This window comes from Helicoverpa armigera, chromosome 1, assembly GCF_030705265.1.
Source record: "Helicoverpa armigera isolate CAAS_96S chromosome 1, ASM3070526v1, whole genome shotgun sequence".
Lineage (NCBI taxonomy): Eukaryota > Metazoa > Arthropoda > Insecta > Lepidoptera > Noctuidae > Helicoverpa > Helicoverpa armigera.
In genome coordinates this window covers 7,353,555-7,367,262 of record NC_087120.1, presented here as the reverse complement: position 1 = coordinate 7,367,262, position 13,708 = coordinate 7,353,555, and the positions used below count along the sequence as shown (strand labels likewise).

The window sequence follows — 13,708 nt, the reverse complement described above, 5'->3', positions numbered from 1 at the left end:
CTGGAGTTATAAGTGGTGCAACTAAAACGACTATTTTATATCTTCTATACTATATGTTTGTGCACAAGACCTTTTATGACTACGACGCTTACGGCCAGTTTCTTCATCAAAAGTAAAAGGCAAAGTAAAAGTCAAAGTAATATCTAAAGTAAAAGTAACGGTCAAATTAGTTTTTTCTATTTTTATAGTTTTGCTGTTACTTTAGCCTTGAAAAAACGAATTTGACCGTTACTTTTACTTTAGACATTACTTTGACTTTAACTTTTGAAGAAACTGGCTGTTAGTGTCATAGCTACGGCCACAATACGGTGATGGCAGCATTGCATCCATGAACAATTACTTAGCTGAGAACATACACAGGCACCACTTCTTAAAATAGTAGTGACGTGTGGCACGTTATAAAGGCAAGGGAAAAATCATGAAGTGATTGACAAGAAAAGTATTATATTTACAGGTACCTGAAATAAAAGAATTATTACAAAACATATCTAAAAATAAAATGAAGTCTAAATGTAGATGATAAAAATTATTTAAGCAATTCAATGAACGAAGTACCTATAACTACGTTGATTTGTTCATGTTTAGGCTCTAACAAGTTGTATTGTATTGAGTAGTCTAGTATGCAGATATCCACCTCTGTAAAATTATGAAACGTACCCTAATGACTAGAATGAGTTCATGGGGGGTATTATATCAGCACCAATGCTTCTGCCTATTTTGCTTTGGAACACGTGTCTATGTCCCTTTCCCACAATTTCGCTGCGAGTAGAAACGCGATACCTCCCCACGCCAGGCCATACGATCACTTTACGGTAGCCCGGGGGTTTGTCGTAAGAACTGTTGAAGCCATTTTTGTTCTGTACAAAAGTTGTTGGTTTAAAAATATTATAAGTTGTAGGATCTGGTTCCTCCACTCTCCGCGGACACATTGCCAAATCCACAAGTGCGTTACGACCTCTGTAGGGCATACTTCTATTGGTCTTATTCAACTTCCCGAAGTTGGAATTCTTATACTTTTCTAGACTGCCTTTGAGTGCAATCGGCCACGTGGCCGCTGTGCATTTTAGAGAAGTATTAAAATGGTTTTTGATCGTACTTCCATCTCTTTTGCCTGTAAACAAGTCATATGGTCCTCGAAGAGACACTATTCTTTTAGATTTTTGATCAATAGCATCCTTATCAATAATGGTGTATCGATTTGGGGCAAGTGACCACTTTGGGCAGGTGTCCTTGAACCTGCACGGTTCCTCTCTTTCAAAAGTTGGTCGGGTAGAATGCGGGCCATAGGGAGCTTTGAAAGGCACACTTTTGAAATAAGTTCCAGGTTCCGGTGGTGAGTATTTTATAGGTCTCCAGCGAGCTGTTCGTCCAAGACCAACGTTCATGCAAGCTGGTTGGTATTTATAAGGTTCGTTCACTTCATGCCAGGCAGGACCTAATAGTGATCGGTCCCATAGCCGCTGTTCTAACACTCTCTGATTCCTGTAACCCAAATTTTTTGCCCATTCTTCCAACTCGTTTTTATATCTCCATGGGTCTTTATCTATTTTTTTCTTGTGGGTGGCCTCGCATAATAAATGTAGGGGTCTGGGATGGTAGAGACAAGGATCACATGCTTGAGGTCTTGTTAAATAGAGTCCGCTGGGGTCTAAATTCGGATGTGCTGTAGATGGACCAAACCGCTTCTCGGTCGAGTTAAACGGTTTATTATTATGTTTTGTAGTTACCATTTTGATACGCTTCTAGTGTAGATAAAATAATATTAAATAAAATAAACAACTTTGGATTTGTGGATTTGGCATGAAATTCTGTAGTTTATAGTGACATCTTGTGACATTTTATTTTATAGGCACAGATATCGTTTTAGATAGGTATTCGAATGGGTACTCGTATTGTAATCGTGGAGGTTGGATATTGCTTAGTGTTATTTTCTTTTTTAAGTCTTCCTAATATTTAACCTAGCTAAGGACTAACTTTGGCCGTTGTTTGTTTATTTTGTAGGTAGGTAGATACGTACCTATACCTGAGAAAGCTAGAACGATAACGGAACGACATCGAAGTGGGCCCATTCGTCACTCTGGGCATCGGATCCTGAAGCGGTAACCTATTGGCGCTTTTTTTTGGGGCTTTCCCGACCTGGCTGTCATCTTAAAGTTCTGCACTGGAATTATCGATTAACCTAACAGATAGACATGCGTTGCTGGGGAGTTTGTTGCGCCACTTCTTCTTCCCAACAAAAACACATAGGAAGTGGTGAAGGGCGGGCGTCTTGGGGGCTGTCTTTTGTTTTTGATGTTCGAAAAGTGCGGAAATAGCAAAACGGCGCTATCTATCGATAGTTGAATGAAACTATTTTTTGGTTACGATTATAAGCGACAGATGGCGCTGTGCACTGTGCTACTTTTCTATCACTCGAGATGGCCCTACAAGTCAAATGTCGATTGTTTTATGAAATCCGGGAGAGATCGGCGGGATTGTTCGAAATAGTTAGCGGCCGTGGTGCACAAAGGGCTCTAAAAAGGATAAAGATAGGTCGTGGGATAGGTAGTACTCACAGTCAACATTTTGGATGATGTTTTCCCAGCCTAATTAATTGAGACAGCGTAACTAACTGTGTATATAGCAACTGCAATGCTTCCACATTTATTTTTATTTATTTGTTCCTTTATTGCAGGCAACTAGGGTCTAAAGAAAATACAATAGATACATAAATAAATGACATTACAATACTTATTAACAACTACAAAAATAAAAACAAATACGAGCTACGTATTGACACGAGTAGGCGGTCTCGTGTTGCACCGCGAGACACCTTTCGGCCAAAACTGTTCTTGGAACATGTCGAGATGCTGAGTCGGCACACGTATAATAAACAAACGATTTAAAGTTCGTGTTATGACTCGACTCTAACTTCTCGACTCTCAATGTCCAGTTGGTCTTCACTCGAATATACTCCACGATCTCCTCGACCTTCGTGGAGTGATGTAAGCGCGAAACATACAATCGAGTCGTAGGAATAGCAGGGCGCAGCAGCATGTGCTCAACTCGAGTGGCTATACGTCTTCGCCGGAATACTCATATCCTGTCTTTACTGTATAACATTTTGTTCAATCCAAAAAACCCGTTCGAACGTTTTAAGTTTCTTAATGACACACATGCAAAATATCTAAGGCCATCAGAGAATTTGAGGCTAGAGATGGCAATGCATTCCACTAACTTCTTTGATAAATCTCTTACAGTTCAAGCTGTGCTGTTGTGGAATGCATTGCACGTGACAATCAGGCAGGCTCAATCTCTAGCAATCTTCAAGAACCTGGCGCCTGATTCTCCTAAGTTAATAATGTCAAAATCGAGTAGAAATCGAATCGCAATATGATCGCAATAGCAGTTTTAATCATATCGGGCATTCTGCTACTAATAAAAGACCAATCGTATTCGATTGACATTTGATTGGTGTGCGATTGGTCTGCTATTTTGGTGATTTTGGGACCATACGGTATGGACATACGGTAGTTTGCTGTACAATCATTTTGCAATCGTAAATCATTTGCAGACAAAATGATTCATTATTGAATGACAGAAAAGGATAAAAACATTTATTTCAAGGAAAAAATAGCGGAATGCCACATACTCTTCAATAGTAATCGAGTCGGGATCGGATCTCAGTCGAATCGAGTCGAATGTGAATCGTATGACGCTTAAGTAAAATTAGGAGAATCGGAGCCCTGGTGGAAAAGCACTACCTTTCTAATTTATAATCGAGTACAATACCATACTGTTGCGGATTAGGTATCATTAAGTTTAATTGGCAACTTTCAATATATATCTATCATGCTAGCCGTTTTCCCGCGGTTTCACCCGCGCCCCGTGGGAGCTACTACCCGCACCCACCGGGATAAAATATAGCCTATGTTACTCGCAGATAATATAGCTTTCTAATGGTGAAAGAATATTTAAAATCGGTCCAGTAGTTTTTGAGTTCATCCATTACAGCCAAACATATAAAGTTTTCCTCTTTATAATATTAGTATAGATTATATGTATACATATTTGTTTTATTTTTTTATAAATATACCTATCTATATATTTATATTATATAACTAGCTTCTGCCAGCGACTTCGTCCGCGTTAGATTCGGGCTTTGTGCAAAGAGAGGAAAAAATCCACCAGCTTATCCAATTAGTATGTATCTAAATCTATGCGCACCTCACCTACTACTTCACCTAAAAAGAAATGTAAACGATTAATCATTTGTAATTTGAACGAATATTTTACCCTATTCTTGGCAGACATTTTTTTTTCAGTATTTTTGAAAAAAAAATTGCCTTGTTTGTGTTCCTGTTTTCACTGGAAAGGCAAGAAAAAAAAAGAAATTAAATCTTCTATTAACTTCGAATTATATTTAAAAACATTTAACAACTTGTCCAAAAACTATTCTTTGTCCCTAGCTTTACAAATAAAGTTTATAGTTCTTTACTCTTCATTTAGGTACGGTCGGTTCAGCTGTCTTACAAAAATGACGTAGGTTAATCTTGAAAAAGTCGTTTCCAGATTACGCAAAAATTAAATCGGAAGATCATTCATCAAAATGATGATTTTGTGTAGTAGCAACGTCTGCTGCCTGTACCTACGTAGCCAAGTGGTGTTGAAACGCGTAGCGCACGCGCGCCGCGGTCAAGGTGCATCGTATTCGTATTACACGTACGGTCTCAGTTGGGTTACAGCGGATCACGGTGCAAAGTGCAGTCTAACTGTCGGCAAACTTTTGAATCGTGTGTGCCACAGGTATTGACGCTCGTAATCTGATACGCGAAAACAACCCTTCGCTTTAAGCGATCTCAGTTCTTGCCGTCGGAACTTAGTTTCAAACTAACTGGATCTGACACCAGTTGCTAACTTTTTCATCATCTGTAGTGGACATTTTCGTAAACATGGGTTAGCAGAAATATGTTAGGAATTTTTTGAACTGAAAAAAAAACTTTATCGTCTTAAAACTCTTGTGTATTGAAGTTAGTTTGTGAGCAGCAGCAGACGAAGACTCCTTCGTTCGGTTTCATCGAAATATACAAGGTAGGTAATAAGTTAATAAATATAGTAAGTTTAGACATTTGAATTTACAGTAAATTGTACGGAGCTGAATGTAAGTATGTTATTTGAGTATTATTTCTTTTTTTTAATTGAGTGGGATAATAATAATAACATTACTGTTTTAAATGAGATTAAATGATATTTTTTTATAAAATGTAATTATAATTTAATTAGATGAATAAACAAAATAAAATTTCCAATGAAATTGTTCAAACAATAGTAAAAAATGAGCGATTTCCGTAAATACCTATGTAAGTAGGTACTTAAATGGAAGGTACAGGTGCATTAACAATTTAGTTAAGAAGTTTATGAATATTTGGAAATGACTTAAATACTAATTTATTAGATTAAAACAAAACTCGATATCTCACGCAGAGGAAAACTCATTTACGTAATAGTTTTATTAATTTAATTTTTGAAGAAGTAAATCACAAATATGAGGCTAGAAAAATGTATTAAAGGTAAACAAAACTAATATCTATAAAGCTCTATATATAGTACCTAATTATATACAGCTCTGGAAGTAATTAGCTGTGTTTTTTCTACAGGTTGTATTTTTTAATATATCGGGTGTGTCGTATCTAATCACATTAAATCCTATCACATCTACTTTATGATATTCTATGGCGAATAGTTAAAAAATAACCTAATCCATTCAGTGGTTTAGAGCTACAGGAGACATTTTTCGTATTCATAATTTACAACATCATGTGTAAAGCGGAGATAAAGTAAGGAGTATCGAATGTTTTGACCAGATGACAGCTGTCAGTTTTCAAGGGAGAATTTGAGAATTTCCGTTGTTTGTGATTACTGACTCTTAAACGGTGTTCTAATTCTCGCACACTTTTATTCTATTTACTTTGTTTGAAAACTTTTATTTTTACGTAATTTATTGTTTTCTTTGTGCTAAGACGTAAATCAACCAGTAGGTATATTACTACTGTAATATTACTAACGTATTTATTTTAATGTGATTAGGTTCGACACATCCGATATATAGATTTCATTATATTTACTTCAATATATTTTTTAATAATTCATAGATTCATGAATTGCAATTTAATTTATTTTTTGTTAGCCTGAATTGCCCCACTGCTGGGCAAAGGCCTCCCCTCGAGTGTTCCCACCAGTCAGGGTTGTAGGTGTCCAGGGCGCCCGATTCTCCTACTTTTACACAAGCGACATACGATTCACATTCGACTGAGATCCAATCACGACTCAATTAGGTACGATTGAAGCGTATGTGGCATTCCGCAATTTTTTCTTTGAAATAAACGTCTTTATCATTTTCTGTGATTCAATAATGAATCATATTGTCTGCAAATTATTTACGATTGCAATATTATTGTAGAGCAAACTACCGTACAGACCAAATGGCAGACCAATCTCACACCAATCGAATGTCATTGGAATACGATTGTTCTTTTATTAGTATCAGAATGCCTGCTGAGGTTAAAACTGCAATTGCGATTCAATTTCTATTCAATTTTGACATTATTAACTTAGAAGAATTGGGCTCCAAGCCGTCGACTTTACTTCTTCTGTCTAGTAGAAGAAAATATTCCATTAGTTCTACCGCAAATGTTCAGTGGTAAAAATCTTTATTCCCACTAGTTCTACTATTTTGTTCCACCTCATATAATAGAACTGGTGGGGAAAAAAGTTCCCATTAGTTCTACTGTAGAACTGAGCAGTAGAACTAGTGGTACAAACCGATTATATTTTTAGTTCATAAAATAATTTTTTCATCATATCTTATTTATTAATCGTTTAATGTTTACATAGAAATCATCATCAACCAACATATTTTACAACAGAATGGGACAATGACACTCTTCTTTTACCTGCCCTGTTCCCAAGTCATTTGAGGTCGGCGCATTATGCATTTTTCTTCCATACCTACCTCTCTGTCAGACGTCTTACTAACATCCACTCCCTTCTTTATTAATGTCCTCTTTCAGGCAATCAATTTCCTCGGTCTACCTCTGTCTCTTTATCCTTCCACATTCATCATACTTAGCGCACTATTTGTAGCGCGAGTTTCACACCACAAACGCTGACTTCAATTTTTTCTGTCACTGCCGCTACTGTCAGGCTTTCTCTGACGTACTCATTCCTCACTTTGTCCATCCTGGTAATCCCACACTCTCATCTCTGCGGAAAAATAACACAATTGTATGAAATTACACTTTCCACGTGGCGGGTCTCGTGTATAAGCTACACGTGCCAGATTAAGGAAACTCAAAGTTTAATTGTATTTTTAATAGTAAAAAAAGTTTGTTTTCCTCCATTTTGTAAGGTTTCATTTGTGTAAACATCAAAACCAAAACTTCGGCTGTAAAACTGTTGCTAGGCAAGTTACAGGGGTCCGATTCTGCTAAGTTAATAATGTCAAAATTGAATAGAAATTGAATCGCAATAGTAGTTTTAACCCTAGCCGGCATTCTGCTACTATTATAAGACCAATCGTAAATAATTTGCAGACGATATGATTCATTATTGAATCACAGAAAAGGAAAAAAATACGTTTATTTAAAAGAAAAAAAATCTTCAATCGTAATTGAGTCGTGATTGGATCTCAGTCGGATGTGAATTGTATGTCGCTTAAGTAAAATTAGTAGAATCACGCATCAGTTTGGGTTACGAAAGTTGTTTTTTTCGCGATCAATGTAGCTTATACTTTGAAAGTACGGGACTTAAGAGTATGGATATTGTTATTTGATTTTAGGTTGTAAAATTGAGTGACCTGTTGCCATTTTTCGGACTACATTTCGATAATAACTCGCTCCGAAATTCAAACATCACAAATTATCACCTCACTGTGTCAATTTTAACACTCTGTGTACTCTTAGGTTTTCCTAAGTCTACCTATACAAATTGTTTAGTTGAAAGTGTTAATCTTAGGAACATTGGCTTTCTGTTAATGTAATAATGTATCAAATGGATATCGAGTGAATCTTAATAGCAGATCTAACCTTAGCGGGAATTCTGCTACTAATAAATATAAGACCAATTGTTTGTCAATGACATCACATTGGTTTGCCATTGGTCTATAGCAGGGGTGGCTAACTTGATTAGAAATTAGATCTTCTGATAACTAACTAAACCGTGTGCGATCTACCAATTACATAGGTAATTCGTACTTTTTCTTCGGGTTTAAAAAATACCATGTAAAACAGTTAAAAGGTGCGAGCGTAGCGAGTGCAAATGTTTCAGAAATTCTAATACTTTTCTACGGGAAGATGCCTCCTGCATACGTTTTAGTTTTCCTTTTTTTGTCTGTTTTTCTGATCTACTTATTTACATTTTTTGTATTGCCATGATCGACTGTTGGCCACAAATGGTCTATAAGTTCTACAGGGTCTGCTCGACAATCGTATTGCAGAAAATATTTATGATTCATTATTGAATCACAGAAAATAATTAGAAACTTTTATTTAAAACAAAAAATTGCAGAATGCTACATAAAATATGCTTCAACCGTAATTGAGTTGTGATTGAACCTCTGTTGTGTATGTCGCTTAAGTAAAATTAGCTGAATAACCCCCAGATAGACGGGTTTGATTTGCAAACCATTTATTCATACACCTGCAAGCATACCTAACATAAATATGTCCATTTATTTGGCATATTCGGGGTAACTACCTATATTCTAATTAATTTTAATTTAACAAATTAAAAATGTAATTATTAAGGTAGAATTCCGTGGGTCGCGGCTTACGCAGCCGCGCGCGGCTTATGACAGTCGTCGGCCGCGCGCGGCATTGTGTTGAAATTAGTAGATTTTGTTCGTCCGTTCCCTCTAGTCGAAGTGCTAATTGATATCCTTGAAGAAGAAGAGGATGACGTATTGCTGAGGCTGTATTATGAAAATAGATTACCAATCGACCCTATTTTTAAAAAGTAGAAATGATGAAGGATACTACCCAATACTGATTCAAAAGCATTTGTATTGTAATGAAAACAAAAGGAAGTTTTGCCTACTAAATAGAAAACAATACAATTCTGGTTTTACTAAAATTATATAGATGTTACTAAGCGCTAGACCATGTTGAGATGCATACGGCCGCGCGCGGCTTACGAAATTCGTCGGCCGCGCGCGACTGTCGCGGACCTCGGCAACGGTGCCATACATTTTCATAGGTTGACTATTGTCGCGCGCGGCCGACGACTGTCGTAAGCCGCGCGCGGCTGTCGTAGCCGCTATCCACGGAATTCTACCTTTAAGAAACTAAATATAAAAGTTTGATTGTTCTAATTTTTGCATACTGTATTTTTTTGTATTTAATTGTATGTTCTAACTTGATTTAATTTGTGAATTTGGTCTTGATCTTGATTTACAATAGGTAATTGTCTAATGTATTTTAATTATATCGTATTTTCTTTTTCTTTTGCAAAGCTGCTTGTTCATAAATGGTTTGAAAAAAAAATTTGGGTATTTAGTTTTTATGTGACTTTTAGATTTTTTGTCAACCAAATGGTCCACGCATGATGTGGATTCCTATAAGTGAGGAAACACATTGCATGGTTGTGTTTGTATTTGTTTTTGTTCGAAGTTGTGTATTTCTTGTTGGAATTCCTAATAAAATAAATAAATAAATAAAGTGTACTTTTTATCCACGATTTACGAATAACCGCAGGCTCCAGCTAGTATAACCTAAAGGTATAACATAAAGGTTTTTGAAAGTTTCCAAACCAAAAAGCAATTATAAACGAAACAAACAATATTGGTCCAAAAAGTTGAGTTACAAGGCGGTTGCATAGAGCCTACTACTAGGTCGGTTGTAACCTTGACCGAGCTGAGCTCAAGGTGGCTCCAGGTATATTTCCGGAGGCTGAGGCAGACAGACACTGTCTCACTGTCAAGGCTGTGATTGCAACGCGAATTGATTTGCATCCCTCTTGACTATTTTTAGAAACTTTGCGCTCCTTTTGTGTAAATGCGATACATTTTGCGAATGTGATGAAATGAGGTTTTCTTGCTGGCAGAATATTTATTTGCGATGTTATTAGCCTAAGGCTCTTTGGTAATCAATAATACCATTCTAATTTTCTTCATGTGAATGCTTGAGGCAGACGGCACCTGCAACAAATTAAATGTTTTCATTATTTACGTATATATCAACACATTAGACATAACTAGATAATTCTAGTATCTAATTAATAAATAAGTATGTAATAAGGTTGTTTTACTTTGGTTGTTCCATTCTAGAAATTATCGAAGCTAAAAATGAAAATTAACTTTCTGTATCTTTTATGGCAAAAAGCGCGTTGGAGAAGAATTCAGGCGGACTTCCCTAGTTTCACAGCTTTTGCATAGGTCTATTTTTAGGGTTCCGGTATATGAATAATAAAAGATCTTTTTAAAAAGTGTAGGTAGCGCTTTTTATTACCTAAAATACATGCGACGAGTAACCAATTAACTTTAACAATAACAGAATCATTGCAGTTGTGTAATTGCCCATTTGACCGATGAATGGCAACTATATATATGTGTATATGGTTATATATAGTTCGGTTATCTGGGTCCTAGTGTCAGAGCTTTCACAAATCCGCTGGATGACGTGCGATGTGTATAACAATGAATGCTACTAAGTACCTTTAACTGGAAGTTCATAGTATTCATGTAGGTACTCATGTTTTAAAGATTTTAGCTAAAAGTTAGATCTATAAAACAGATTAGGTTTTTGACCATTTTGCAACGCAGTAATTTAAGTAGATGGTCGTAATTTTAATAGGATAAGTCGTGGTGGCCTAGTGGGTAAAGAACCAACCTCTCAAGTATGACGCGGGTTCGATTCCAGGTCAGGCAAGTACCAATGCAACTTTTCTAAGTTTGTATGTACTTTCTAAGTGCATCTTAGACACCAATGACTGTGTTTCGGATGGCACGTTAAACTGTAGGTCCCGGCTGTCATTGAACATCCTTGGTAGTCGTTACGGGTAGTCAGAAGCCAGTAAGTCTGACACCAGTCTAACCAAGGGGTATTGGGTTGCCCGGGTAACTGGGTTGAGGAGGTCACATAGGCAGTCGCTTCTTGTAAAGCACTGGTACTGAGCTGAATCCGGTTAGACTGGAAGCCAACCCCAACATAGTTGGGAAAAAGGCTCGGAGGATGGTGAGTAGTCATTTTATTAGGACGCAGGTTTAACAGTTTTACTTATTAACCGACTTTCCAAAAAAGGAGGAGGTTCTCACTTCGGATGACTCTATTTTTTGTTGTTTTTACGCGCAGCAGACTTGTTATTTACCAACCGATTTAAACAGGTCCAGGATCTGACGATGGAAACCCTGAGAAATCGAGGGCAACTCTCGAAAATTGTAGGCATCCATAGGGTAAATACTTGGCACTCAGGTGTATGTATGATAACACTATTCAATAGTGAAGGTTTAGAGCTGAACTGATGATGGAAAGAAAAAAGGGATCTCCCCAATGGTAAGTTCTAACTACCACGTGTTTGGGCTTCTGTTATTCGTACTGACCAGAACTTTCCACTAATACGGTTAGAGACTATGCTTAGCACGGAAAAGATAAAAAAAAAAATATAAATGGTTTTACAAAAAAAAAAAATCGATTTCTAAAACATAAAAAATGTTAGGTGCATCGGTCTTGAAGTTGGTGGCGAAATAAGCATAGCTGCATCCTCTAGACACCGAAGAGCTTCTAGAGCGATGCACCTAACAGCACAGATGACTATAAGAAGAAAGAAAGATAGAAGATAGAAGTTACTTCGATAACAGTTTTGTGTTGTTTTTTATTGTTTTAGAAGTTGGTTTTATTTTTTTGTAATAAGTTTTTTTATGTCATTACTAGCTTTTGCCAGCGGTTTCACCCGCATCCCGTGGAAACTACTTCCCGTACCGGGATAAAAAGTGGCCTATAGCCTTTCTCGATAAATGGGCTATCTAACACTGAAATAATTTTTCAAATCGGACCAGTAGTTCCTGAGATTAGCGCGTTCAAACAAACAAACAAACAAACTCTTCAGCTTTATAATATTAGTATATGTAGATTCAATGTTTTTTTCCAATATAATGCAAATCCAAATTTTGATTTTCGAAATAAACTTTTACAAAAAGTTTACCAGTGTTTTAGACATTAGAAATGTATACTGCTCTATGCTCGTTATAATTATAGGCTCGGGAGATGATGGTATAGAAATTGGGTGTGTAACCACTAACTTTCACTCGCAACATCGTAGACTAGACATTAATATCATTATGGAGGTTTAAAATACTCGTAAGGAGTAGGTTTAAAATTTCGCGTGAGTAAGTATCGGGAGAGGAAGATAATTAACTCATAAGGATTAGGCACAGGAATGTTGTGGAGTCTAATGTTGATAACTTAAAAGACAAAAGTCAAAGTTTATGAACTGTTTACAATAATTTAATACTTGTTGATTTCCATGGTTTTACCTGCGTACCGCGGAAATTCTGTCGCGGACCCGGGTAAAAGAAGTCTTTAGGTATGCACTAAACGTGCTCAGCTCTTTCACAGTGACTCGCGGTTATTAATTATATTAAGTAGTTTTAGTTCGGACTATTGTAGATAAGTATTCCATATATTATATTCTTCTTGTAGCAATTTGTGCTCGGCAATTTAGTCTCTCTTGTACTTTTACATGCTCACAAGAAAGATACATATTTTGACATCCCCTCCTCACTATTAGTTAGCTGTAAGACTGTTAGATGTCGCCCTGAGCGCCACAGGCCGGTTGGCGGGAAACTGCGGCCGTACATGTCTTTTGTACTGCGAAATTGAGTTTAGTCTTTTGCCAGTTATTTTATTTATATTTTTTAAATACGATTTTTATGGATGACTTTTTACCGTTCAAAGATGGTAAGAAAAATTCCACGAATAATTCTGTGGATTGCGCAAACAGGTTGTTTTTGAATGTACGATTATAACCTAACACAGACTTGTTTAATTTTTTATTTTTGCAGAAGTAACTTTGGATGAAAATTTTATTTTTATTTCGACGTTTGGAGGAATGCGATGGTAATAATTTATTCGTGAACCTTATATCGGTAAAACTGGGGCCATTTGGAATTGTTTTTTGTGAATCGTTGCGCAGGTCCGCGCACGGCGGCTTGGCAGTGGTGCGGCGCGAGTGCGGCCGGCCGCGCCCTCCGGCTTGCGCTCTCCCTGCGCTCTGGGTAATGGGACACTGGCTCCTCTGATTTAGGGAAAAGTGTTATGAAGGGGAGCTCCAGTCGGCAGTTGTCTGCATTAGTAAATACCGCGCCTAAGGCAGCGTACTTGTGCGATCGATCCGGGGGAGGGATATAGTCGCGCGTGCGTCCCGCGGTCGCCCGCCCGCGTGTCGACTCTCAACCGTCGCCGTTGTCGCACGCCCGCGACCTGTGGAACGCACCGACTCGAACTTGTTGCGAACACCACCTGTTAACTCATGGGGGCACCGTGAAACTCAGGTAAGTTTATCAAGAACACTTTCCTTCGCACCAGGCCGAAGCGAAATTTTTTTGGATTTTTTGCCCGAAGTTTGAAAAAACTGCACTCGCAAACAAAAGTTTGAAAGTCGCGCGCTTTCGCAGCTGACCCCTACTGTTTTGCATATTTTATTTTTCCAGTTCCCGCTCGTGGAGTGTGGTTTTAAC

The 13,708-nt window shown here is 37.3% G+C and overlaps 2 protein-coding genes across 2 annotated transcripts in view; one reads left to right on the top strand and one right to left on the bottom strand.

Moving 5' to 3' along the window:
* Positions 1–471: 471 nt before the first annotated feature.
* On the bottom strand, positions 472–1,827 carry LOC110374521 (uncharacterized). Its single transcript, XM_021332266.3, has one exon. The coding sequence runs from the start codon at positions 1,728–1,730 to the stop codon at positions 666–668; it is 1,065 nt and encodes a 354-aa protein (XP_021187941.3). The 5' UTR covers positions 1,731–1,827; the 3' UTR covers positions 472–665.
* An 11,370-nt stretch (positions 1,828–13,197) lies between these two features.
* The window catches only part of LOC110374510 (zinc finger protein SNAI2), a 59,351-nt gene continuing 58,840 nt past the window's right edge, over positions 13,198–13,708 (top strand). The window contains exon 1 of the mRNA XM_021332246.3: positions 13,198–13,522. The gene's annotated coding sequence lies outside the window, so the exon portion shown is untranslated. The remainder of the gene's footprint in view (positions 13,523–13,708) is intronic.

Excerpts from the sequence above, each read along its gene's own strand:
- LOC110374521 (XM_021332266.3), bottom strand. The coding sequence starts at position 1,730 with ATGGTAACTACAAAACATAATAATAAACCGTTTAACTCGACCGAGAAG.